Source organism: Chenopodium quinoa, unplaced genomic scaffold (assembly GCF_001683475.1).
Source record: "Chenopodium quinoa cultivar QQ74 unplaced genomic scaffold, ASM168347v1, whole genome shotgun sequence".
NCBI classification, from domain to species: Eukaryota; Viridiplantae; Streptophyta; class Magnoliopsida; order Caryophyllales; family Amaranthaceae; genus Chenopodium; species Chenopodium quinoa.
In genome coordinates, this window is record NW_018744066.1 from 1,737,477 (window position 1) to 1,763,710 (window position 26,234).

General features: G+C 35.0%; 2 protein-coding genes across 3 annotated transcripts; both read right to left on the reverse strand.

The window, feature by feature from the left end:
- Positions 1-756: 756 nt before the first annotated feature.
- On the reverse strand, positions 757-12,765 carry LOC110690952 (probable RNA-dependent RNA polymerase 5). The gene is made up of 20 exons (XM_021867874.1): positions 12,245-12,765; positions 10,999-11,046; positions 10,764-10,920; positions 10,554-10,686; positions 9,967-10,038; positions 9,479-9,662; positions 8,137-8,332; positions 7,904-7,991; positions 7,678-7,821; positions 6,155-6,238; positions 5,960-6,031; positions 5,572-5,678; positions 4,975-5,123; positions 4,521-4,743; positions 4,098-4,323; positions 3,221-3,357; positions 2,846-3,008; positions 2,058-2,193; positions 1,394-1,539; positions 757-1,300 (listed from the first exon to the last, which is right to left on the reverse strand). Exons 1-20 carry the CDS (start codon positions 12,537-12,539, stop codon positions 1,055-1,057), a joined length of 3,006 nt encoding a protein of 1,001 aa, XP_021723566.1. The 5' UTR covers positions 12,540-12,765; the 3' UTR covers positions 757-1,054.
- Positions 12,766-13,394: 629 nt separating this feature from the next.
- Positions 13,395-25,852, reverse strand: LOC110690954 (golgin candidate 1-like). 2 transcript variants are annotated; one of them, XM_021867876.1, is made up of 21 exons: positions 25,577-25,852; positions 23,666-23,746; positions 23,280-23,329; positions 22,569-23,177; positions 22,410-22,472; positions 21,730-21,807; positions 21,424-21,627; positions 20,835-20,891; positions 20,617-20,691; positions 20,446-20,517; positions 18,776-18,838; positions 18,592-18,690; positions 17,638-17,709; positions 17,431-17,499; positions 16,212-16,259; positions 16,028-16,123; positions 15,832-15,908; positions 15,131-15,176; positions 14,919-15,017; positions 14,798-14,842; positions 13,395-14,014 (listed from the first exon to the last, which is right to left on the reverse strand). In XM_021867876.1, exons 1-21 carry the CDS (start codon positions 25,602-25,604, stop codon positions 13,943-13,945), a joined length of 2,103 nt encoding a protein of 700 aa, XP_021723568.1. In that variant the 5' UTR covers positions 25,605-25,852; the 3' UTR covers positions 13,395-13,942. The 2 variants fall into 2 exon arrangements, with proteins under 2 accessions (XP_021723568.1, XP_021723567.1); XM_021867875.1 differs by having other exon boundaries at positions 17,638-17,715; positions 25,577-25,850.
- Positions 25,853-26,234: the final 382 nt, after the last annotated feature.

A 26,234-nucleotide genomic window follows, 5' to 3' on the forward strand; every position in this document is an offset into this window, starting at 1 on the left:
ATTTTGCTTTTAACTATATGCCAATTTAGCCGCTCTCAGCAAGGATTATCGTGCCAATTTATGTACTAAAACATCTACCTTAGTAGTTTATGTATTAAGAGTCTGTTCTCTTCAGCTTATTTTTCAGTTCAATTCAGTTAAGCTCCAATAAGTTTAATTCGGTTAAATTCAATTCAGTTCTTATCTTAATTTTTTTTTTCTCATAAAATATTCAATTTAATTCAGCTCATTTCAATCAATCCTAATAGACTCTAAATATATCAATCAACAAATTATTATTATTATTATTATTATTATTATAGGAAAATGGAGCAATGATGTCATTCAAATAGTAAGTATGACTACAATATCTCTACAAAAGCAATAGACTATCACTGTCAAATTAGCAATGATGATGGCAAAGTAGTAAATTAATAAGATTACTTAAATGATTATTGTTATTGCTTGATTGGTTATATAGTGTGAGTTAATACTTTTAAAAAAATTGATAATCACGTAAAAAAGAAAAATGATACATACTAAAACTCGTGAAACATATATTATCTCTTGAGTTTGGACATATAAAGGGTACATGATAATGTATTTTATTTTATTTTTATACATCTATACGCATGACATAATTTGACATCAGCTACATTTGGAGTGGCTGGGTTACTTTATTGCCCGTTTGGTTAAATCCAAGTAAGTTGCCAAGAAACCTGCTAGACTATAAATACCATACCTTTCAAAATTAAGACAAGGAAACCGCAATGCTTATTTGAAAATAAACACTATTTACTAAGCCTAAGCCAATTAATTATAAACATCAACTGGGAACATAGTAACATACCCAGCAATGAAGTACTGTTTGGAGAAAACACAAGGCCAACTACAACAACCGATAAGTTAATATATTACAGCCATTACAGGATAATTGCAGTCGAATTTAGTTAAGAGAGCAACTGATCACGCTCAAATAGACCTAGCAGTCTGCCGAAATCTAAACCTATTAGTTAGTTTTACATTGTAATACATACATTGACACATTGCAAGTGTATAACAATAACAATGCATCTTAACGCATCATCTGGCGGAGAACTGATGGCGCAAACAATATAGGTTTTTCACCCGTACTCTTCAGATATATCTTCCACAAGGCATCTCCAGCAACTTTCCATGCAAAGCCACATTTTTTTGGGTCCTTATTATCAATTGCATAGTCATAGCAAACATGATATATAGCCAATGCTTCAAGACGAATCTCTTTCCAAGCTTTTTCAATCATGTCCGAATCATATGTATCAACACCACCATAAAGTTCCTAGTAATGATTCAAACAGACATATTAGAATAAATACCAGACCATAACAGAGTTCCAAAGCAAAAGACATGCACACATACTGGTTAATATTACCTTTCGGTATTTCTGATAAACAAAATCTGCATTTTTAGATTCATTTAGTGCCTTCTGCATCTCGAATCTGTACTTGTCGTAGTGATTTTTCCACAACACAATATACATTTCCGGAATATTAGCTTCAAAGCACTCTAGCTTCCTAACTGGGGAAAAAAAAAACCAAAAAACACAGTTCAAAAATTTCGCCACTTCAAACTGAGTAGTGAGTAGCAATACTAGCAAGAGTCAGATAAAACCGAAGCTTGATCATCCATATCCAATAGATGATCAAGCTACAGAGAAGTGCTGCTAGTGTGTTGACATAACTGGTGTTGCTTGGGCAAAAGTATGGCACAAATGTTTTTTGAGGTCCAACATAACAAAACAGTTTTACGTGTAAAGTACAGACACAAAACCACATTAAAAGCTTGTAAAGCATTAACGGGAGGACATAAGCATCGTCACAATTTCACACACATTCTAGCAGTAAAGTAATAATCGACTAATTTCCTTAGTATTTTAAATGGTAGTTGTAGGGGTATGTAATGGAGTGCAGTGATATTAAAGCTACTATAAAAGAAGCTAAAAACTTTGCATTAGCAATTGAATTATGTTGCATTATAATAATCTACATACCAAATCAAGTACAAAGTATAAAACAGATGAAAATGTAAGAGCTCACGTTTTATTGGAGCACTCAGTTGATCCACTATGTCATGAATGTCACCCAATATAGACTTGGATTTGTAGGTGCAATGCTCGCCTCTTCCCATGAAATGAGGATATCTGGGTGGTTTCAGTCTCTCTGGAACATTTATCTGCAGATACCAGGTCATAAAAGATAGAGAATTAAGCTGACATAAGAAACAAGACAAATTGAACAACTTGACCAAATCTATGCCAGGACCAAAATCATTACTAATGAACATCATTTACATGCACTAAGGGACTGTTGTCATTGACTGAACTCAGCTGAACTGAGCTGAAATGAATATTTTATAAGAGAAGGAAATTAGGAGCTGAATTGAACTGAGCTGAGCTGAACTGAACTGAATTTCAACGTATGAGAACAAGCCCTAATTCAACTTATGTAACTTCATCAGTTCAACTATTAGGTGCATACTGCATGAAATTCCTACATTGCTACCCTCCTTAACAACCACTAATTCAGAAACAAAACTACTAAAGAAAGTTTCATTGAGCCCAGAATAACAAGGTTTCACAAATTGGATTATTGTGAGGCAGTGTACGTTAGCAGAATTCACGACAATTTATTTATCACCGAACGACGCTCTGCACAGTGACAACTTGAATCAACTATGACTAGGTTTATTTTTTTACATGCCATACTGAAAGGTAAACAGCAACAGTCATTCAGGCTTACTGCTAAAGTAGCAAAAAGACCAAAGGCAAATTTAGGTATGGGACAATCACCAGCCATCAGTATTCTTTATGGTATGAGGAACTGACCGTTATACCCTTTTTTGGTGCATCCAAAGCATCATAGTATAGGTCAATCAACTTATAAATTTTTTCCTTCAGAGCAACTTTTTCATCAGCGCATTCGTCTCCCAATGTCAACAGTCGATCCATATACACAATCCACCAATCTGCAGCAATACCCATAGCCTTGCTGAAAAAGAATTGCTCAACATTAGCAATCACATATATGAGTCATATGAATACCATGAGCAATAGAACAACTAAAACAATTCCTTTTGAGCATTAGGAAATCGAGAACTTAGAACAATCCTCTTTTGACTATCAGACGATTGAATAAAACAAACTTTATTAGACAATTGTGAAATTACAATGATCTGAAAGTTTTTGTAAACTTGAACATACTTTGGATGAAACCTAGTATTTCTGTATTGACGAATGAGTTCTAGCTCCAATGCCTCAGGTGAAGGAAGACTTTTCTTGTTGACAATTAGCTGAGAATTACTTTTCCAAGGCTCACTTGGTTTGAAATACTTCAGAAGCTGAAAAAAAAAAAGATCGATGAGCCTAGCTTAATCATTGTGAATAAAAAGAACACATAAAGAAAAACATGATTTGGTCAATGAGGCAGTTCAACTTAAATCCCAAAAGAACAAAAGCTGCAGGAAGAAAGAATAATGCAGACTTAAAAAGCCTTCCCTAATCAGTTATTTCAAAAGATGAGGAAGCAATGATTAAACAGAATATTTTGTCATCAATGAAAAGTAAAAAGATTTGTCTAAATACTGCTACTAATATGAGCTTCAAATTTTGACCATGGAAAAACTGAACCAATTACTTGCTACGGGTACAAAACAATCATCTTAACCTCCCAAAAGATTTTAATATTATTTGTCTAGTTTTAAATCCGGACTAAAAGCTGGATTCTGAAGGGTTAGAGTCTGAGGTTGAACTACATTGATTTGCAATGTCATTTTAATTCCGGTAAAAATATTTACCATGGGACGCTCATCAAAGGATAACTCTGAATTCTTGCTTGAAACATGCAAGGCAAGGTGAGATAACTTGAAAGGGTGCGAAGAATTCATTATACTAGTATATACTCCGTACTAAGAAAATATATTGCAAGAACTGTAACCAAAGGTTCAGAAAACAAGTTGAAATACACTAAATCAAAAGATAATTTTCTGAAATACTCAATAGTTATTGTAGTATATTATTTGTTGAGTATGATGGCAAAGAGACTATAAAAGATGAACATGAACAGAACACAGGTGCAGACCTCAGAATTCCTGGAGACCCAGTACATGTCTCCATCATAATCACCACCAGCGATTTCATCAGCCATGGACCTTAGCCCCTTGGAAGGAAAAAATATTCCATATTTAGCGTTTCCTACATATTCCTTCAAACCCTCAACATATTTTGCAGTCAAAATATGAATATCGCCGGGGTGAGTGCCTGGATTTCTATAGACTAATACTGGTCCAGAAATTTGTCCCTGATCCCTACATGAACAGAGAACAAAATTGAGTGAGAGGATACAATTTATGCATTTGGTATACTCGAAATTTTAAAGGGTCAATTCAAACTCAAGCCTAAAGAACAAAAAAAAAAAAAGAAAAAAAAGTTGTCTATAGAATGATTTTACTGACATGACATCAAGGAACATATGCCAGGTAATAAGATAGAGATAAATACATACAGAATTATGCAAACTTCACCAGCATTCAATGTTTCAGTGGGATCTGCTGTTCCCATTAAATAGAAACTGTCACTAACTGGAAGTTTCCCTCCTTTGAGACTTTTCATTTCTTCCTTTGCTATATCAGATAAACGATGTCGAAGAAATGGCTCATCCAGAGGAATTCCAGATGCAATCATCCGTGCAACAATAAACTCATCAGTGAAATCCCAATTAACAGCGACTGCATATATTATCAAAAAGACCAGGAAAGAATGAAAGAAATTAGAATATTTCCATAAAACTGGTCTAGGAAATCAGAAATTGACCAAAATTAAACACAAATGGGGATGGTCTTGATATATTACTTCAATTTAAGTAATTGGCCTACTAAACAATTTTTCAATAAAGAAGAAATAGAAGGGATGGGTACAGAATCCTGATTAGGCAAAGAAATAAAACTCAGCAACATTACCTCTTGTTGCTGCTTTAGTTCTGTACAAAACAGACCAAGGTTTGGTAAGAGCCTCCCACAGCATAGCCAAAAACACATCTTTTGGCACCCCTCCATAGCTAAGCAGTGCAATCAGGTTCTTTGATAGAGCAGCATCCTTTGGTTTATTGCTAGAAAATGACAGATAGTAACAACAATTACGAACATGATATGTTATGATTACACAACAAGGCAGTAAACTAGTATGATAAATAAGGAGGAGGAGAGACAGTGTAAAGAAAATGGTTTTCAACTATGAAACACGAATACGGCCATCATGTGTGGCCCAGCTTGGATGAAGGTACCATTGAGTTGCTTTGTAACCATGCTTATGGAAGTATACTTCTATTAAGGCGATTAATGAAGCTTGAAAAATGACTCTCACTAGTAATTTGAAGAGCAGTACCACCATCATATTTTTGAGTTAGCTTGGTTCAAAAACATGAGTATAAGATCTTTAGGCCCAAATATTCATGTAAAGCTTGAATTTGGACAATGAGAGAATAAGGATTTAGGAATATACAACAGTAACTAGGCACTTTGAAATGTAGCAAACTAAGTAAATTTTCAGTGGTTTACCTGGTTGCTACAACCTCAAACGAATTTACGGATGGAGCATCTGAAAGTTTTTCATCAGATTCAATTTTTAACATCGACTTTCGAACTTGAATGGTAATAGGAGGAAGCTGGAGGAAAAAGGAAGGAATGTCAACTGCTTATATAAAATGCAAAAGAGGAATGAGTTCAATTAGATTAGGTATTTCAAGAGAGTCCAAAAAACGATCTACTATATAACATGGCGAGATAGCAAGTTATATTTTTTTTTTGAATAGAGATAGCAAGTTATATGATACAACTGGAAATAATAAAAAAAAAAAAAAAATGAAATTTGAACAATATACATAACCCAACCACCCTGCTTGCCACCCCAAAAATAAAGTACAGTATAGAAGAGTGGATAATTTACCTTTCTGTTCACGAGAACAGTTCCCTTTATAGCTTTACCTTTGTGGAACATACGAAACTGTATCAGCAAAGGCTGAAAGTAGGAGACAACAGGAAAAAATATATCAATTTCATGCAGAAGGATGAAGCGACACAGACAATAAATGTCTTAAAACATTAAAACCATAGATAGCAAGATTGTTGTAAATGGACATACCGGCACACTCGGAAGTGATCTCAACTCTGTTAATCCAGAATAGTTGTCAGGAAATTGAAATGCTTCTAAAGATCCATGCAGGCCCTGAGATGTAAAACAACATTATTCAAACATAGAGTAGAAAGAAGACTCACTACTCAATTCGAAGGCGAAACCCCTTGCTGCCTTTACAAATATTTGATTTCCCCGGGCTAAAGCCCTCCCCCTCCAATGGCCCTACAGTCCATTTCCGGGGCGCATCGGGAGAATTGCAGGTAAAACTATGTCCCTTTTAATACAAAGCAAATGGAAGGCATAATTGCAGTTAAGTGATGGACAAAAAGTACTGCATCAAATCAAACTTGTTACAAATGAGCCACAATAGCATTGTTTTCATCATTATATTGCATAATTGCATACTGATCTGTTACCAAATTATTGATTTTGCTTAGGAGGCAAGCAACCTAGATCCGTTCAGGGACAAAAAAAAAAATTAAGGGGGTGACTATAAGTCTGTAAGACTATAACCCCACATTTTGTCTTTTTCAAACTAACAGTCAGTAGTCAGATGGTAGAAGCAGGGAAGGACTTTAAAGTTCTGAAGTTTACGGAAGGGTTGACATCAATTAACAATTTTGTTCTATTTAGCAGATTTATTGTAATACTTCTTAACAAAACCTTAAGCAATATCGACCTACTGCAGTATGGTGTGAATAAAACACATTGGAAGCTAGCATTCTAGCAACATCACTCTATATAGAACACAACTTAGGCAGTTATCTTTATAAAAAAGCAAGTTCTCTACAAATTTACCAACTACAGATAACATGCATGATTGTAAATGAAAATACATGTGGTCACTGTCTACTTTTACCAAGCTGATATTCCCCAACAAATACATAGTGGGTTGAAACTTGAAGGTCAACCATTGTAGTATAGTGAATTGCTGATATTCCCCAACAAATATATAGTGGATTGCTAAAATCAGCCATGAAACTCATAAAAATGGAACAAAAATTTACACACAACATAAGTAGTCTCGCACGACTGTGGCCTTTATGATAAAATTATGGTGTTTCCTCTCTTTATTGCTACAGTATCCACTAGCATGATGGTTTTATTGAAATAAGTCCCTCTATCAAGTGTGCAACTTAATAGATTCTCCTTTTTTTTTTTTGGTTATTGAAATGAATTGCTTTTGGCCTGTTTATAAGGCAGACAACACTTGAGGTACACTAGAGGATTTTGGATTAGAACCAATTCATTCCCCCTGTTTCTTTAACTGCATTCTAGTCCCACTACATCATCGACTTACCCAAATATTCCCATGCAATATGGTGTTGGCTTTTACTATACTACCAATAGTCCAATATTAATATGTCCCTTTACTCCTTAAGGTTTATCCCACAGAGCCCTCTGTCTGTATTTTTACCTTAAGTAAGAATCAAGACATTCTTATAATTTTAGCAGCAGGGTTCAGACAAAGTTGTTGATTAATTAAATGCTTAGAGCAAGTAAACTTGAGCCTGTACAATACAACAGACCTGATCATTCTCTTCATTGTTCACGTAACCATTAAAACAATTATGAGGACACCTTAAAGCAAGATCTTCAGAGATGAAACCAGTTCCATCTGTAAATATCAAGGCTTTATTATCTGTACCATAGATAATATCACCATTTCCATCCTGTCAACAACATACAACATATCAACAAAGGACCACAAAATGACCAGCAATATTAGATACATAAAGATAACAGATGCTTTACCCGACAAGGTACATCTTCAGTGATTTCAACACACAAATCATCAAAATTTAGCTCCAAGGTTATGGTTTTTGACAGTATAAGAGAAAACCTGCCAGCATGAACACCGACCAATGAGAACAAAGATCCATAGCTGAGCTAATGGACTAATATAAGTTCTTACTCTGGCAACAGACTGGATAGCATTGTGTATGTATACATAGATGACTGGTATAAGTTTTTACATTTTACAGTACCTTGCCATATAATTAGACGGATTGGTAGCCTTATGTATGTGCATGAATAAGCATCTTGCATCCTGGACTGATATCTTCAAAAGTTGAGGTGGTTTCCTTAATAGTGTTGCAAACCCCTCCATACAAACAAAATAGCACTTTACGGGACTAGAAGTCGGATCTTTCATCTTTTCCTCTTTTCCGCCATCCTTATAAACTGATTATGGACAAAAAAAAAAAAGAAAAAAAAAAGACATTTAATTTCAAGGTATGATCAAGCTCATCAAGGAATAAATTATAAAGTCACGTCACATTCAAAAAAACTTATACCAAAATAATTAGTTTTAAGAAAATAGAAATTGTACCCCCAAATTCTATTCTTAATGCATCACACTTTCACACAAATGGATTTCAACAACTGCCACACATGACTAACAAATCTTTGACGACCTTAGTAAGTTGAGAGAAAGGAAGGAATCTTATGGTCTATTTATTTTACCTGTATTTATGCGATCTCATCAAAAATAAAATTTTGAAATATTAAGAACCTAGCAAAACTTTTCTTAAGTTATGTAATTATTATATCCTTCATCTTGTTAAAGTCTTGTACCTAATAGCACTCTCGACAAACCAAGCTAAACAAATACAGAGTAAATGGGAGAATTTACATAAGAAATGAATGTAAATCAAATGCTTGAATGGGACATTTCTGAGGGTTGATGGAAAAACTCCAACTATTTAAGATTTGCATGTTTTCATTTCTATCCTAGTATTTGATTTTCAACCTAAGTATTATGTTAGAATGATTCTAATAAGAGTTCTGCAATTTGCAGAAGCTCCCTATCAAACACACAATTGCTGCCCGAGGTGTAGGGCAGCCAATATAGTCATAGTTGTCATCCTAGAACCAAATCCAGAAAATTAGGGCAACCCTGCATTTAAATATAGGACCGGATTTATATAACCCCATCACCCCTACAAGTTACTAGATCACTTTTTATAACTTCAGATATTCAAACAACGGACAGCTGCAAGATAAAGTTACAACATTGAAAGAACAAAGGAGTTCTAATAAGGGATATTTGAAATTCTTGGTTAAGTAATTAACTAAATACCAATGTGCATGCAGCAACTGCTAGCTACATGTTTGTAATAGTATAAATTTAATGCTTCACATCATTGCAAATTTTTGAGCCAAACCCAAGAACCTCATAAAGTTCAAGATGAAATAATTTGCAAAGCTTTTCGATCTTGATGCAACCCATCATCTTCTAGTTGTTAAATTAACCTCACGCTAGTGCATCCTCAGAAATATCAAAACAATTATTTAAAAAAAAAGAAGAAAAGAAAAAACAAAACTCACCAAAAAACTGGTAACACTTTTTACCAATGAAAATTCCTTCAGATATCTTATTAAAAACCGAACTTTGCATCTTAGCCTCTGTTCCTAGGCTCTCTGTTTCTTGCTCCATCAACTTCACTATTAGTACATTTTCATCTCCTACAACTTTCTGTAAGAGTGTAGCTGCCTTGTTCGGGTATGGACCCTGCATCAGCATCGCACAGTATAGACTCAGCAATTTCTAAGTACAAGTAGTTTAAAAGAAGAATATGACAGTATCAAAGCTTTCAAAAAGGATTAGCTGCTAGGCAATGTAAACTCATGAACAAATGAAACAAGAACAGTAATAATTGAATTGTTCAAGAAGTTAAAGAGAACAAACAAAGAAGAATTTACCAATAAATTTACTCATGCAAACAATCAATGGTGTACATGATGAGCACCCAAGGTAAGAAAGGCATGCATAAAAATTTCTACACAAGAACTAACAGGAAGCAAGAAGTATGAACCTTGAAGCGACAGTTTCCTTGTGCATCAACATGACAATGGTAATTGTACCTTTCTCTAGTTTCCCAGTTCATCTGTAACACCCGAAAAAGTGCAAGAAAGAGATGAGATACAGAGCAAGCTATCATACTGTAAAGTAATAAAACCCATGAGGTGTGAAGAAAACAAGGTAGTCACATACTACCATGCACCATCCCCTGAATATAGCTGAAAAGTTGCAAAGCAGCACAAAGGTTAATCACCGCAATTAGTCAATAATAGTCTTACGTGTACTCGTCAGCAAAGGCCGATGTTTCACTAACATTAAGACTATATGCTACGGCAATCAACTGAACACTAAACACAGTTTCTCATGAAATGTGAATATGTAGCATCACCAAAAATGATCAAATCGATTCAGCTAAGATTCTATGTGGAGGTGTGTAGACATACTTTACTTTCCCATGGTACCATGACCTACCAATAATAATGTCCATAAACAAAACTTTTTGTGTGCATTTTACTAGCAGTTATCTCCATCACAATTACACGGTTATACCTACTTGAGCATGACACAATAAAATAGATGTGAAATAGTAAGCACAATGACCTTAAGAACTCGCTCTTTTTCCTGGCAAATGCTTTTACCAAAATCATTCCATATCTCAACCTCAAAGTCCCTCATAGAAAGCCTTTGATAACTCATAATTTGATCAGCAGAAACAACATCCTCCAGCTTCAATCTGCACAAAAAAATACCCTTAATTTCTGAAATCGTAAATCAAATCAAATCAACAAGAGTCATAGATTTTAACATTACCTCCCAATGTAGTTCAAAATTAAGAAAGCCTTTCGGAATTCAAGTTTCTCAAACGCGTCTAACACAATCTCTCTTCTACTATTGGGTACATTAGGCTCCCCTTCACCCTTAGCCGGCGAGTTAAAGTCACACACCCGCCTTGCAGTACTTACACCACCTAAGGAAACAATCAATATCAGAGAGGGTTTGTAACTTGTAACACAACTCTTGATCAATATTCTCAGATATAACATACCAGGATGATCTGATTCCCTCTTCCGTTTATTCTCACTTGATTTATTCCCTGGAAAATTCAAGTGTTATATAAAGTCAGTAACTCAGTATTTTACATTAAACACTATTAACATGCTATGTTACTTGGACTCGGCTTTTAAGTGTATAATTTCCCTATTCTCCACACGGACCATACTCATGTCGGAGTGTCAAGAATCCGACAAAAATATGAAATGAAGAGCATATGTAGCAACAATAGCATGCTACATGATGTAAATTTAAACTAGCCTATGTTACTTGGACTCGGATGAAGTGTCAAATTAGACACAGGTGTCCAAGTATCGGACTCGCCCATTTTCTTGAAAAAAGTTCTGTTTTTAGTTAAAAATGAAGTGTCCAAGTGTCGGTGTTGGTGTCCGACACAAGCCTTGTCGACACGGACACGTGAGGTAAATAAAAGAGTCCGAGTAACATAGAAACTAGCTGAACAAATCAAGTTTTCTAATTTATCAGGTGCAATTCAACAAACCAATAGTACTACGGAGTACTACTTAGGTCATGTTCTTTAACCTTTCATTCATAATAATACAAAATGAGTAAATGTTAGTAAAATCCGTAACCGATAAATGACCAAACCAATAAAAAAAATGTTTTAAATTAAAGGATGGTTCGGTTTACCTTATTTTCACTTACGAAGTATTTTAAGTGTAATGTAATAAGTTCAAATAAGTTAATTTAAGTTCAAATCAAGAAAAATAAGTTTAAGTTCGGATAAGGTTATTCAAGTACAAATTACAACTAAATAAGTTCAGATAAGTTTAAGTAAATCAAATAAAATAAAATAAATTCAGATAAATGAAACACACCTAATTAGTACTCCCTCTATCCCCAAAACTTCGACCCTTTTAGGCTGGCTTTGCAGTTATTAAGAAACTTAAATATAAATAAATAAAAACATGTTGGGAAGATAAATTTGAATTGTAAAAAAATAGAGTGATAAAGTATTAAAAATACATAAAAAAAAAACAAAATTTTATACAAGGAAGCTAATTTTGCACAAAAATTGTTATATAATTTAATTTAATGAGTCCGATTATTTTGAGGCTAAAATTAGCCAAAAGGGTCGAAATTTTTGGGGACGGAAAGAGTACAAATGATCTAACTTCAATAGTAATAATTAAATTTCAGTTAAAAAAATAATTATTACAGCAATATTTCAAACAAAATTCAAACATGCAAGGAAAAAGACATTGATGATGAGAGAGTACCTTGAGGAGTAACAGCAGGAGAAGGCGGAAGCGGAGATTGCGGAGAAGGAGGAGAGAAGCGATGAGAATTGTTCTTCTTAGCCAAATGAACAATAAATCCACTTAAATTTCGTATAGTTTTTGAATAATTACGAATAGTATCAAGAATTTTCAACGATTCTTGTTCGCCGATATCAGATAAATATCTAATCGCGACGGCGCTCGCCGGTGGCTGCGATTTCTCGTAGTAAATTGCGTGCAGCTGCTCCACCACCGCCGCCGGCAGCCGCGGGAGGTCCGACGGTGAAACAGCCATTGATGATGAACAAAATGAGGAGAGAGAATTTGGTGACAACAAGGAAGTTTGATCACTGATCAGTGATATGAGTAAATAAAGTTTAATTTAATTTCCCGCTACTTTGATCACATAATCTTTTGCTTCTTCAATAAGTTTCTTTATGTACGTTCACTAATTTATTTACTCCGTATTTTTTTTTATTTCCCGCTCGTTTGATCAATCTTCTTTGATAAGCTATTCATGAATAGCTTGATTTAAATGGTAAGGTTTGTACCTTTCAACCTTAAGACGGATGTTCAATTTTCACTAAAGACAATTCGAGAGCGAGAATCCCTTACTATTCTTCGCTTATTGTCAAAGTGTCTAACCCCAATTGGTGGGATGAAAAACAATTTTCACATTTTTCTCCTTACATCCCACCCTTCCTACAAGGATTTTTTTTTTTTTGCAAGGAAAACAATTTTTACGATTGTGTTTTCTATTGTAAATTATTTTAAAAGTTTTTTTTTTTTTGTTGAAATAAACGGAGCCATAATTTGATTCAATAAAGTCTTGTCTTTAAATTCACGATGCCACAAAACTGCCAGTCACCTTCACCACAAACAACATTCAACATTTATTTTTTTACCCTTGTGAAAATGCTAAACCACTTTAGCCAACATCGCGCTACTGTAAAATAAAGGAATGATCACCATATACGGTGACACGGTGTACTGAAAACACTTTCAAGAGGAAGAGGAGGTAACAGATTATGGTAGAGGACTTGAGGAGGGGAGATCTATCATAAATTCATACTGTACAGAAAATATAATCTCAATGATATTATAATTCATTGAAATAAAATATCATGGCTATTGCTGCACACATTCAAACTAAAGCCAAGTAAAAAACACCTCCAATTTCTTAACAAAAAAAAAAAAAAAAAATCAGGAAATTTAGCCAATTCAACTACCTGAAGAATTTACACAAGTTCAGAAAATTGTTTGGCCATCTTTACATACGTATTATCAGATAGAAGAAACACCGATCTAAAACAAATGCAATTCTATCAATTTTGATTTTAAGAAATACTTCGTATATTTGTGTGTTTTATGACTACATATATGCAATCTTCGTCGCCTTGTATCTCCAAGAAAGCACATCAGTCTTACAGCTTTAAACGGACAAATGTATACAATCGACAACTGAACTTTGCACTCTGTCACTGTAGTGTCTGGAGAAGTTACTATAACTTTATAAGAGTTGCTGTTAGTTGGTAGAGGTGCGTCAACAGGAGGAATGCGAATAATAGTGCGCAACTTCCATCACTCTCCAAGGGTTCTGAACAAATGCCAAACAAAACACTAGCTACCGAAAAGTAATCAGTATTTTTCCACATGTGGTGGAGGTAGAAGGGCTTCCTGCACTTGAAAGCATATTGGTCATGGTAAATTGGGTTGAGAAAGTCCCATCGACCGAGCAACATCTTGAGCGGCAAAATCATCAGCTTGAGCCTAAGCATAGTAAAATGTTAAACATATATCTATTTTATTAGCCGTAACAGAATTCTAAGGAAGTGATGACATATTTACAATTCCCCCTGTTGAATAGGTTTGTGCCAAATCTCAAATAATCCAAAAGTTTCCTTTAGGAGAGATATAGATCTTGACAATACACAACATTAGAGCAAGAAGTTTGAGGCAACTCTCATGCTTCCAGGGTATATAATAGCAGTAATAATCCATTTCTCATGCAGAAACTAGCCTACACTGGCAATATTAATGTCGTAACCCCTAATACTAGTTGGTCAGATAAAAGTAAAACAGAAACGTGAGAATCATGAATCATTACTCAAAAACGAGAGGCAAATGAAGTTTGAGATAACTTCAACTCTGCAAGGTTATGAATAAAAATAAATTGAAGGAAAAAAAAAAAAAAAGAAGCTAACCATATTATATGCTAAAAATTAGCATAGATTCATCATGGAAAGTAGCCTTTTTCTGAGTCCTGACCCCAGACACTAGGTAGTACTGTAGTAGGTAGTCCGATAAAACAGAACATGAAGCCTTCATCAATTCATCTAGATCCCCCCCCCCCACCCACCCACCCACCCAACAACACCTTTCTATAAGAAGATCTTGATTCGGTTAGGTAATCAGCTGATCACCCTATACATATCTAGGCTTACATGACAGCATTTTTTTTAAAGATGAAAAGGAAACAAAAGGAGAGGTATAAAATAAAGTTAAAACATAGATATCAATTATTTAGTAGTTGCTACATGCATTTGGCCATACCTGAAGGCGATGCAACAGGTACATCAAGAACATATGTACAAAAACCTGAAAAAAGAAAATTGGCCCCGAGTTAGAAAAATGCAACATCATAAATGGAGGTGGGAGATTTAGCCAGTCTTACTAGATAACATAGCAGACCAACTCGAGCTCTAGGGTGCCGCCATAGAATCCTTGTAGCACTGACAGCACCAGAATCTAAAAGTTTTGCCGCCTTTCGCAACTGCAATGTGAAGATTCAGGGGGGATTTATTAGAATGAAACAAGGGACTGTTCAAGAATATAACAAAAATACTGGCACAAAACAAGAACGCTATAATGCAAAATACAAAATACCTGCATGCTAGCCCCAACCAAGTGACGTTGATGTAGTGGGAGAGGCCTGAAAATTCAGCTTTGTAAGAATATAATCCTCATTTGTGCAAAGGTTAATGCTTTATTATGGAGAAAATAAACTCGTACACAAATAAGTACATATGCCTCTGGCTTCAAAACTTTTCTATGATAAATCTATGATGTATTAGCCCATTAGTTCTTATGATGATTTAGACACCACTGCGTCAGCATTTTCAAGATCAGCAAGCCAAAAGGTAGATAACAGTATCTCCTAAAGTATCAAAATTACAGAGCAACCCAGGCATCTATGTGATTGAATAATAAGAATCACGGGATGTGTTTGAAGTTCCTTCTCTTATGTCAATTATTAGAAAACATGTTTTTTTTTTTATAAAAATACGAAGTAATAGTTATGGTAGAAATAAGGTTCTTATTATGGCAATAATAAGGACGGGATACACCACATGATAATAAAAATTTTCCAACAGAAAGATGCAAAACACAATGTGCTTATCGCGCTCAATATCATCTAATCCAAGCAAGGAAACACTGGTTTATCCTAAGTGATACACTGGCTAATTCATTTTCTAGATCTAACTTCTCTAGGCTGAGTTGAGGGCAAGTGACTATATCTCAACATAAAATAGCCTGTTTATTAAGACAGAAAATTGTGGATACAGGTAAAACTAGGGAGGACATACTCGAGTTCTCTCATGTCTGTTTCTTCATCCCAAGTTGTAGATGCCCGACGGGAAATCTTGTTTCTCTCTGCTTCCGCCTACAGACAAAGAAGCATTGTCAGATGCAAAACCAGGAAGTCAGATAAACAAATGTGAAATCCAGATAACAAGTAAAGGCTGATAGCTGTGAGAAACAAATAGAAGTGTAAGAACAGACCTGTACTTCCTGAAGACGTTTGATCTCCTTCTCTAACTGAAACTCTGCAGCAGCTTTTTCACTTGCCATTGTTTCAAGCTGTGTTTGCTTATAGTACTGACACAAGGTGGTTTAACAAACATGTCAGTTTTATCTACCCTGATTGAATAAGTCAGAATGTGCACAAGATGTTAATATTATATACCAATAAATCGGTTAATTCACGGTATCGCTTTTCAAGTTCCATGTGCTCCTGAAATCATCAAACACAAATTAAAGTTCATGATGTCCAGCTAAGAAAAATCAAAACAGAATGAGTTAAAAGTCAGAGTTGGTAATAAGAAAATGGTATCAACTTTGTTGCTTATGCGGCTATGCCTGACAATCCTTTGATTTCAGCTACCACCAGAGTCATCAATAATGTCATAGTTCTCATAACAAGATTAGGTGGTCAAATGTAAAGAATATTTTGGTTGTTGCTGTATGTTACAATATGTTCAACATTAGAATATGAGAGCTGTTGTTGCAAACCATAATACAGACAATTTGAACAGGCACCCAATAAATTTGATCTAATCTTTGACTCGGGCTTTTAATTAGCCAGTACTCAAATTATTGATGAAAACATGTTGAGACTCAATTCGTGTAGAATGATCTACTTCAGAGAGGGAAGAGATTTCTTCTTTACTCATGATGAACATTGAGTTTAACACGTCAATAATAACTAATGTTCTGAAGGTGGTGACATACATATTTGAGTGCTTCTGTTGAGTCAACTAGTCAAGTACCAACATTGCAGCAGGAAAACTATAAATCAAGGTTATGTCTCAGATTTATTAGCTATGAAGTTTGTCCATTTTTAATTAAGCTGAAAATTTTACCACTCTTTGACAACAAATAAATGGACTAAACCAAATTTGACTCAATAAACTATGCACACTTGTTTCTTATAGTGTAGTAGCAAAAGGTTGTGCTTAAATCAAGGATCAAAAAGATAAAACCTCTGTTTCCATTGGAGTACGCTGGAATAATTTTATACATATACACTATAACGGGTGACTCTTTAGAAAAACTTGGTCATGTTATTATTATACCCTATCAGCTATGAATTACTTGTGTGAATAATATCTTGAGAAGCTTTAAATCCAATGGATTAGAGCCCCAAAAGAATATGCTAAGCTAATTCTGTGAGAGATGACTGATTGATCAAGATAGACTATGTAATGTTGAAGTTGAATTATTTTGGATAGAGGATTAGGGGGTTCATTACATATACAAGGAGATCAACGCACGAGTGTCAGAGCTAAAATAGTGATATCATACAAAGTATTAATTGGCTACTTAATATTATGTGCCTTACGGCATTTAGCATATCAAAGCTTCTGATCCAAATCAAGCATCAGCAAAAGTCAGATATAGCTGACCTGACGTGAATAATGCTCAGCATCTCTCTTCATGGCAGCCATTTCAACTCTCATCTTTTGCAATTCAGCCTTTGACAAATGAGATTGAGATTCAGGTAAAACTTTCAACATATTTAAAGACACTCAGATAAGAATTATTCAGAAAGCGAAGACTGTTAACACAAGGCTAAATAAGTGCAACATGTAATACTCTGAGTTTTGACTCACATCAAGAGAAGAAATCTTGATTTCAGCATCTCTTTGACCCTGACGTGCACGTTCCACTTCCTGTTGCCATGTCTGTATCTTCATTTTAAACTCAGTAAATCAATACGCAGGAAAGGTGTTTAATCAATAAAGCCATTGAAAATCAATGGATCCAAGTGATTATAGAGCATTGACATTCTATGCTAGCATATATTATCATAATTCATTATTGAAGAAAGTATTACCATATTCAAAAGTTAAATAACTGAAAAGTTTACAATTAATTTGAATGTCTGATCTATATTCACGATAAACATCACTAAAAACACATTCGTCAGACTACTTAAATAGTAACTTATTTTCATGCATAAAAAAGACACCTAAGTACATGAGGCTAAAAAAAACAAAACTTTATTATTAAAAACCAAGTACTAGTTAGGATAAAACCAACAAAGAAGAGCTAGATCAAAACAGGCAAAAGGGACAGAGAGATGGGAAAAAAAATTGAGAGTTTTACCGGGAATTATAGAAAGTTCTTTTCAAATAATTAGTAAATCTTTAAAGAGCTGTGTCTACTATCACCTACACGTTGTATGGCTGATCACAACCAGATGATAACGACATAACTAAAAATATTCCAAATTACAGATGTTTACTAGAATCTATAGCAACAAGAATCTCGCAATATATTATCCAAAGTTCCAGACACTTGTATCCCTGCCAAATTCAGAAACGAAACTATAACAGTTTGGGGGTTGGGGAGCGGGGAGGAGAGGGGAACCTGGGAAGCTACTACTTGAACCGTCTAAAAACTCTGGAAATTCATCTTCAACAATTTTTAAACAATAGCCTCTTCATCAATAGCCAAAATTAAGGTTTTTTTATTTTATTTATTTATATACTAACATATTAAGGCTTTTATGAAACAAAATGGTAAATAGTGTGGAGTTCCCTTTGGGTTTTTTTATTCCAAACCTGAATCAATTGACTAGGGTCCTCAGGAGACTTCTTTTGCTCACGACGTAAACGACTCTCCATGTCTTGCAATTCTTGATTCAAAGATGCACATTCAGCCTGTCAGAGAAGAAAATAGACATAACTAAAATTTCTTTGTTAAAAAGGGAGATATAAATTCTTCCATGGATGAATCTAGCCATACCTCAAGTAATGCCACCTTTTGTTCAAGCTCACCTGCTTTTGCTGTCCTCTCATCTGCCATTCTCTATGGCATACAGCATTTAGAAGCATGAATTAGAATCATATGAACAACAAGCAGGTTTTCCAAGTCTGAATTTTGCAGCTATATGTTTAGGACTCTGTGCCAAAATCATAAATGAATCGTGGCTGCTAAATAAGAAACATGTATGAATTGGCTGATCCCAATTATTATCAAAGAAAGCTAGATACTTTTCTTTTGAAATTTTCTCAAGTCATTATAAATCTTAATCTCAAACAAATGTTTCACTCCAGCTATGTTGAATGACTTGGAAACAGGAAGATGAATACACAATTATTTAAAAGCTTGGAAAAGGTGAAACAAAATTCAATAATTTTAGAAAAAAAATCTGAGTACAGGTTTCATAATGGATCATTTAGAAAAAATGGATATAAAACTAACTTTTCTGATCAATATTTTTGTTTCATGACCAACAATAAGGAAAACAACATATGGAAAAAAGCTGAAAACAGAAAGGAAAGAATATCTCTGAGCATAGATAATAACAATTGAATTACTGCTTCAACTAGACAGTCTAGAATTTTACATCTTCCGAAAAGTATTGAACATTGTGAACAGTTCTCTTGAAAAAATAAATTTACGAAACAGACGTGCTTTTGGCTTCAGTGCTTGATGGTGATGACATTACTCAAAGTCAAGAACTCAAGATTGATGAAGCTTATGAAATTAGACATTGTACCTCACTAAGATTATATCATTCTTTAAGAACCATGCAAACCGTGAAGTTGAATATGCTAATCTCCTAAACCATAAAATGAACGATTTTGGAAATTCAGCTTATTTTTGGACATGATCCATGAAGTCCAAGAAAAAAAAAAAAGCACTTTAAGTAACAATCTGCTTGTTCTAATTGTTTCAGCACAAGATTTCTCGACAGGAGCTTGTCACAGCGCTATTCCATGCTTCTAGCACAGGAGCCATGATGCCATGAAGCATGAGAATATGGGATGTTTAATACAAAAGCCTATATCTTAGTCAAATAGAGTCACCACGCACTGTCTGCTTCTGACTTATATTAAAATTACCTAGTTCCATAAGACATTAAATGCTTAGATATAACAAGGTCTTGCCTAAATCTATTAACTAATATTAAAACAAAACATGCTGAAATCACCCCTTCTCCAAATTGTACAAATGTCACTCTCACATAAATTTTTTTCCCACCAATTTGCTATGATGATATCATTAGTTTTATTTTTTATATTATTTTTTAAACTTTTACCTTTGCTTTTTACCTAATAAATCTTTCATATGCTTTACCCTTTGCCCTACCGAATCCTTCTTTTTTACAAGTATGTAAATATTTCAATGTTCAAAAGTGTTTAGTGTGATTTTTTTTTTTGGTATATTTTTCAAGTACTCCATAATATGCTACTGTAAAAATTACAAACCATGTATACAACAAAAATTTACAGAGTACAAAACTTTCTTTCTCCGTATTATAAACAAATCTCACAATGTGTTTGTTTAAAATCGTGCATCGCACGGAAACTAAACTAGTTGAGTTCATACATTAAACTATCACTACAAAAGTTCTTCAAATTGTCAAGTTTCAATTGCTCATGAATAAGGCATCATAGTTCTCACCATACCTGCAGTCTAGCAAGGCCAGTAGACGCGTCAACAGCTCGGTGTTCCAACTCTACTTCCCTCTCCATTGCAGCCTGTTAATTCACATGAATAGCATTATGCTAACAGAAATAACCCAAGGGAGAGATGAAGGATATAGGAAAATACACAACCTACATAAGCAATTAACATACCTTTTTGGTGGCATTATGAGCGGCACGCTCTTCTTCTGCCCGCCGTTCAGCCAAGGCAAGCTCCTCCTTTAGGGCCTGATTCATTTGCATGGAGATTTCTGTTAATGAGGAGTACATGGAAATGACAAATCCTTTCTTACATGTGATAACATACATATCTTGATTTCATGCTATCAGAAAGGGATTCGTTATGAATATCAATTTGCCAGCAAACTTACTTGCATCATCCGTGTTTCTGTAAGCTCCCTGTTTCTCATTAAAGCTTCCATATTTGCCTGATAAGAAGTGCGTTGAGTAAGGAAAATCCGAAGAAAAATCTAAACCAGAAAAACTTGCTTCCTAGCAAAGATGATTTTTATAGCACAGCTTTACAAAATCAAATATGCAGGAGCAGTTTTTTTACATATTAAAATGGACAGATGCAAAAACTACTCAGTGATGGTTTGGTTGTTTACAAGAGATACACTTCTCAAGACTTTGCATTTCCCATGGAGGAAATGAAGAAAACTGTATGGTTGACTACAGACAGGAGAGTCTATTAGTTGGGGACGGAAGGGAGGTGGGGGTGGGGTGAGGGGAATGCATAAGTATATTCCCCCATTATTTTGGAAAGTAGAATTTCCAAGCTGCGCAATTGTCTTTGTCAACCAAATAATTCCCCAGTTTTCCAACTTCTAGGAATTTGTACTTCCTGTGTGATTTGATGTCAACTAAACGTCACTTAGTAATATTCTGATGTAGAAAGTAAAAGAGGGACCCCTCCCCCCCCCCCCCCCTCCCCTCAAAGATCCTTAGAATAAATCAGACCTGCAAAGATGCCAAATTCCCTTCAGACAAAGCAGCCTGCTTCTTCAGAGCTTCAACAGAACTGACAAGTGTCTCAATTTCAGAATTTTTTGCAGCTAATGCTTCAGCCATGTTTGACTCAACTCTGTTTACTTCTGTTTTGGCAGCAGATAACTCCTGCTGCAGTTGTTTTATGCGACTCTCAGAAAATTTACTGAGCTCCCTCTGCCATGGAACATAAAAGAGTGCATCATACGATGAATTCAAATATAAGATTATGTTGAAGCCAAACAAACCTAAATCTAGGAGGCAAGAGAGAGGGTTTACTTCAGAAGTTAAAAGTTCCTCTAACTGAGCATTTTCAGACTTGTATTCTTGAAGACGGGATGAAAGTCCAGCACAAACCTGGAGAGAAATATAACCAAAGTTTAATGAAGCGTGGATGTAGGATTTTTGAACCACAAAAATAAGCCAGAAAAGAAATTTCATCTTGCAGGTGAATACAGTACAATAATATCAGGAAATAACATACTTCGTATGTATGAATGGTTTCACAGGTCCTGAATTTATTGACCCTTATATGAGCCTATCTTTCTTGAAACGCGTTATTTAAACGGGAAAATAATAAGGCCTAACAGTAATACCCAAGCTTCAAGCTCTTAATTGCATCAACATAAAAGATGATATTTACAAAATTATTTAACAAATTTCATAGAGAGATTTGAGGCAACAAGCATTAATAAAGACAAGACATGATCTACTACCTCTCTGATGAGTTGATTATATCATGCAAACACGTACAAGTCAAACGCACATTGTTATATTGAAGTATTGAACACTGTCACATTCCTCAATGTGTATTAAAAGAATGATGATTTCCCAATTTGCACAAAAATACAGAACAAATAACACTAAAAATATTGTACCAACCACATTGTACAGCAACGAACAAGATAAATATAACCAAACAACAAGGTTCATAAGTTCTGATGAGTGTTTGACTATACCCGAGCTAACCTGGCCTCTTTTGATTGACCAGTAGTATTCGTTGATTGGAGCAGACCTTGAGCCTGGATGTCAGACAAGGATAAGAGGTCGGTAAATGAATTCCTCCACACAATGCATTACAGAGTAATCAGTACGGTAGCAATCTTAATATATTTTACCTCTTCAAGTTGCTCTTGTACTTTGTTCGGAGATGTTCTTGCCTTTTCATCCTCCTTTTTAAAGGAAGTGGAAACAGGTTCAGGTGTGACATCAACAGTGTTTACCTTTTTTATATCAGCATTCACTGGGATTGGTGTAATATCAACTGTGGATTGGAACTTCTCTTCCTCAGGCTTTTTAACAGAGTCATCTGCATCTTTCACACCAATACTTTGGCCAGAATCAATTGAATGATTACTGTTAAGGCTTGCCTCAGTGCTTGCAGCAGCAGATGCTGTAGAAGGAATATTGTCACTACCAATCTCAACATTCAAAGATGAAGTGACTAATTCATCACTGGTAGCAGCCTTGCCCTGCCCATCATTATTGCTCACTTCATTTGATGATGCATCAGATATAGCAGCATTTACATGAAAATCATTATCAATATTGTCTTCCATCTCAATTTTAATTTGGGCAGTTGAATTTCCTCGGGTCAGTCCGTTATTTTCAACTGTTGTGGAGGTCCCCGTCTTATCGGATTTCAAATCTGATACTGATGGCTGTATGCTACTTTCTTCCTGTGCACTTTCACCTTTTCTCACACGCTCCTCCATAGAAGCTCTCCTCTGAGAAAAGAAAGGATGTAATTGTGAGATGAATGTATAAATTGGATCATCATCCAATAAAAGTAAAACTGGAAACTAAAGTCTGTAATTACAAGGTATCACCTTTGCCTTTGCCTTTGACCTTTTACCCTGAGGACCTTTTCCATTGGAAGCTGGAATAAAATAAAGAGCAAAAATCATGACAGAACCAATTAAGAAATAACCACCCAGCCATGACCTTTTTAAGGAAATCTTGGGGTGTCCACATTTACACAGCCTTATATTAACTATTGAAACTCAACTAGAAAGGTTGTGTCCGAACCACCCAAGTAAAACGAATTACTTTACCAGAATAAAAATTGTTAAAAATATTTTAAAAGAGGATGCTTAGTACAATTGTCATAGTAGTTGTAGTAGCAGGTGCTAATAGTAGTAAGAAAAATGAATTCTTTATAAATAGCAGCATAGATGACTTTTTAGAAATTTTGAATGGAAGTTGAGATCAATACCTGGTTGGGGTACATTGGACTGCTCATCTGAAAGCTCATTTGCAACAAGCTTTGCCCTACGATCAACAACTTCAAACAAGCCTGATCCGCAGAACAATAGATATATAAATAGAGTAAAATTGGAACCAAAGATACACCCACACAGAAATACAACAGCTATGGCTCATTTTACAAAAAAAGTCGAGCAAAAAGATAATGATGGCAATGCAGGCAAAGATGATGTCACCATTCCAAGTTCAAAAATAGCCTCAGTCTTAAAAAAACATGAAAGCGTGATCCAAAAAAGGGTATAAATTACTACTTGAAAAACATAAGGGAACCATTTGGGTATGTTTTTAAATCAACACCCCTGTGCTCAACGGAATGCAAGCAAATATTATGGCTCAAACATGAAAGTATATACTACCTCCGTTACATATTATTTGCAACGATTAGACATTTTCCCTCTCTACTTTATGTCAAATCGTTGCAAATAATGTGTAACGGAGGTAGTACTTCGTAATATCAAATTCCTGATTTTAAGATCTTATTGCACAAACAGCTATATAGAAATGCAATTACAGAGCGTGAATCCAGGGTCAAACGACAATGGAGGTATACATGCTCTGGATGTTAGAGGCAGCACAAAAGAGAGAGGACATTAAGGAGACATTTACGGATTCACCCATAGAATGCACTTTCAGGGAGGGGGCTTATTAAGTAATAAAAGTATGAACAACTAGAATAGCACATGCTGAATCTCATAAAGCTTTTAAGGAGACATTTACGGATTCACCCATAGAATGCACGTTCACGGAGGGGGATTATTAAGTAATAAAGGTATGAACAACTAGAATAGCACATGCTGAATCTCATAAAGCTTATTCGGCTATGACTTTGACATAGTATAGACAACCCAGGAACATGCACAAACCCTCATATGAGTCCTATCTGGAAGAATATAATCAAACAAATGAACCATGCATTTATAGAAAGGTTTCAGATTTCTATCACAGGCTCCAGTATGGCTTAAGAAAAGAAGGTTCCAACATAATCCAAAATAGTAAAATCTTTTACCATAGTCCCCTGAAAAAGTTGATAGAGTACTAAAAGGACTAATTTTGTTCTAGAAGACTAAAAACACTAGCATACACTAACTGTTAAAAACGACCCAAACTGTGCAAACATCACCACCCATTCCACCGTTAACTTACCAAAATGGCAGATAAAGTTCAAATAGACATCATAACGCTGGCGAATGTTTACTTACCATGCTCATAAATTCAATAACACTTCTCTCAAGAGTCTGTATCATATTTCATTCTTACTAACATCACTAATAGTCTCTCTGTTCCAAACCCAAGTCCCCAATTACTCCATATCTACCATGTTCAACCCTCTAACATTAAGTACTATCCTCAACAATTCTAAGTAGCCCTCATGTCTTAGCAACAAGGATCAGTCCTCCACCTTAAAATTAACAATGCTTCCTCTCCACTAGTGTACACCCGAACCTCGCCCCGCCACATAGTAAGAGTGCTTCCCATAGCAAAATGTAGACCTACAACAAGGTTTCTGCTTCACAATATAATCTCCCTCCTTCCATCCTTGTTAAAACCCACTTAAATCATTACAAATGTACAAAAACCCAAATCCCTAATTGCTTAACTAAAGTCAATCAACTGAAATTCCATGCAATTAAGCCACAACTAACAACAACAAAAATTACCCATCAAATTTTTTGTTTCTTTTTCTGGGTGTCGGTGCTAAATTAAAATGAACTATTCAATGCAGATAGATCCAATTGAGAAAATATAAAATCAACCCACAAATTATATCAATAATCACGGAATTTCGAAGCAATTTCATCAACATTGCCAGCACAAAATCAATAATTTCATTAAATGAAAAAAAGAGGAGAGAGAAGAAGACCTTCAGCACGCTTGAGCCAGGAATCCATTGATTGACTTGAGCGATCAAAGTGATGAAATAAAATGGGATTAAATTTCTGAATTCCAAGAAATTTGTTCAGTTAAAGAGCAATTAAATTTAATTTGTTGTATGATTAACAAATTATACAACAAAAAAAAAATTAAAAAATTGAGAATATTTAGAGTATATCGATTTTGTCAAGAAATTCAGCTTCTGGGCAGCGCACAAAACAGGCAGACGTTAGTTAAAATGTGCCTTTCTACTTCTGTTTTGGGCAGCGAACAATACAACCAGATGTTAGTTGAGACTGGATTTGGGCCTTTGGGTTGGGTGAGAGGTGATTATGGGCTGGGCTTTGGTTACAAATATGGCTCGTTTTGTTATTTTTGGGCTAATGTATTGGGCTTGTCTTGGGTGTATTGGGTTGGATAGAACGGGCCAATATATGGGTCGGGATGATATAACCAAAATTTCTGTTTTGGACAATCCAAAATCTAATTATTAATAATGGGGTGGAAAATGTAAATCCAAATCTATGTGTTTTTTGGATCGGGCTGCTCTTGATATTGTTATGTACTTTCTTCGTTTTTAAATACTTGCAACATAGTTTTCGAGGTCAAATTATATAATGTAAGCGACTAAATCAATCAAAATTATA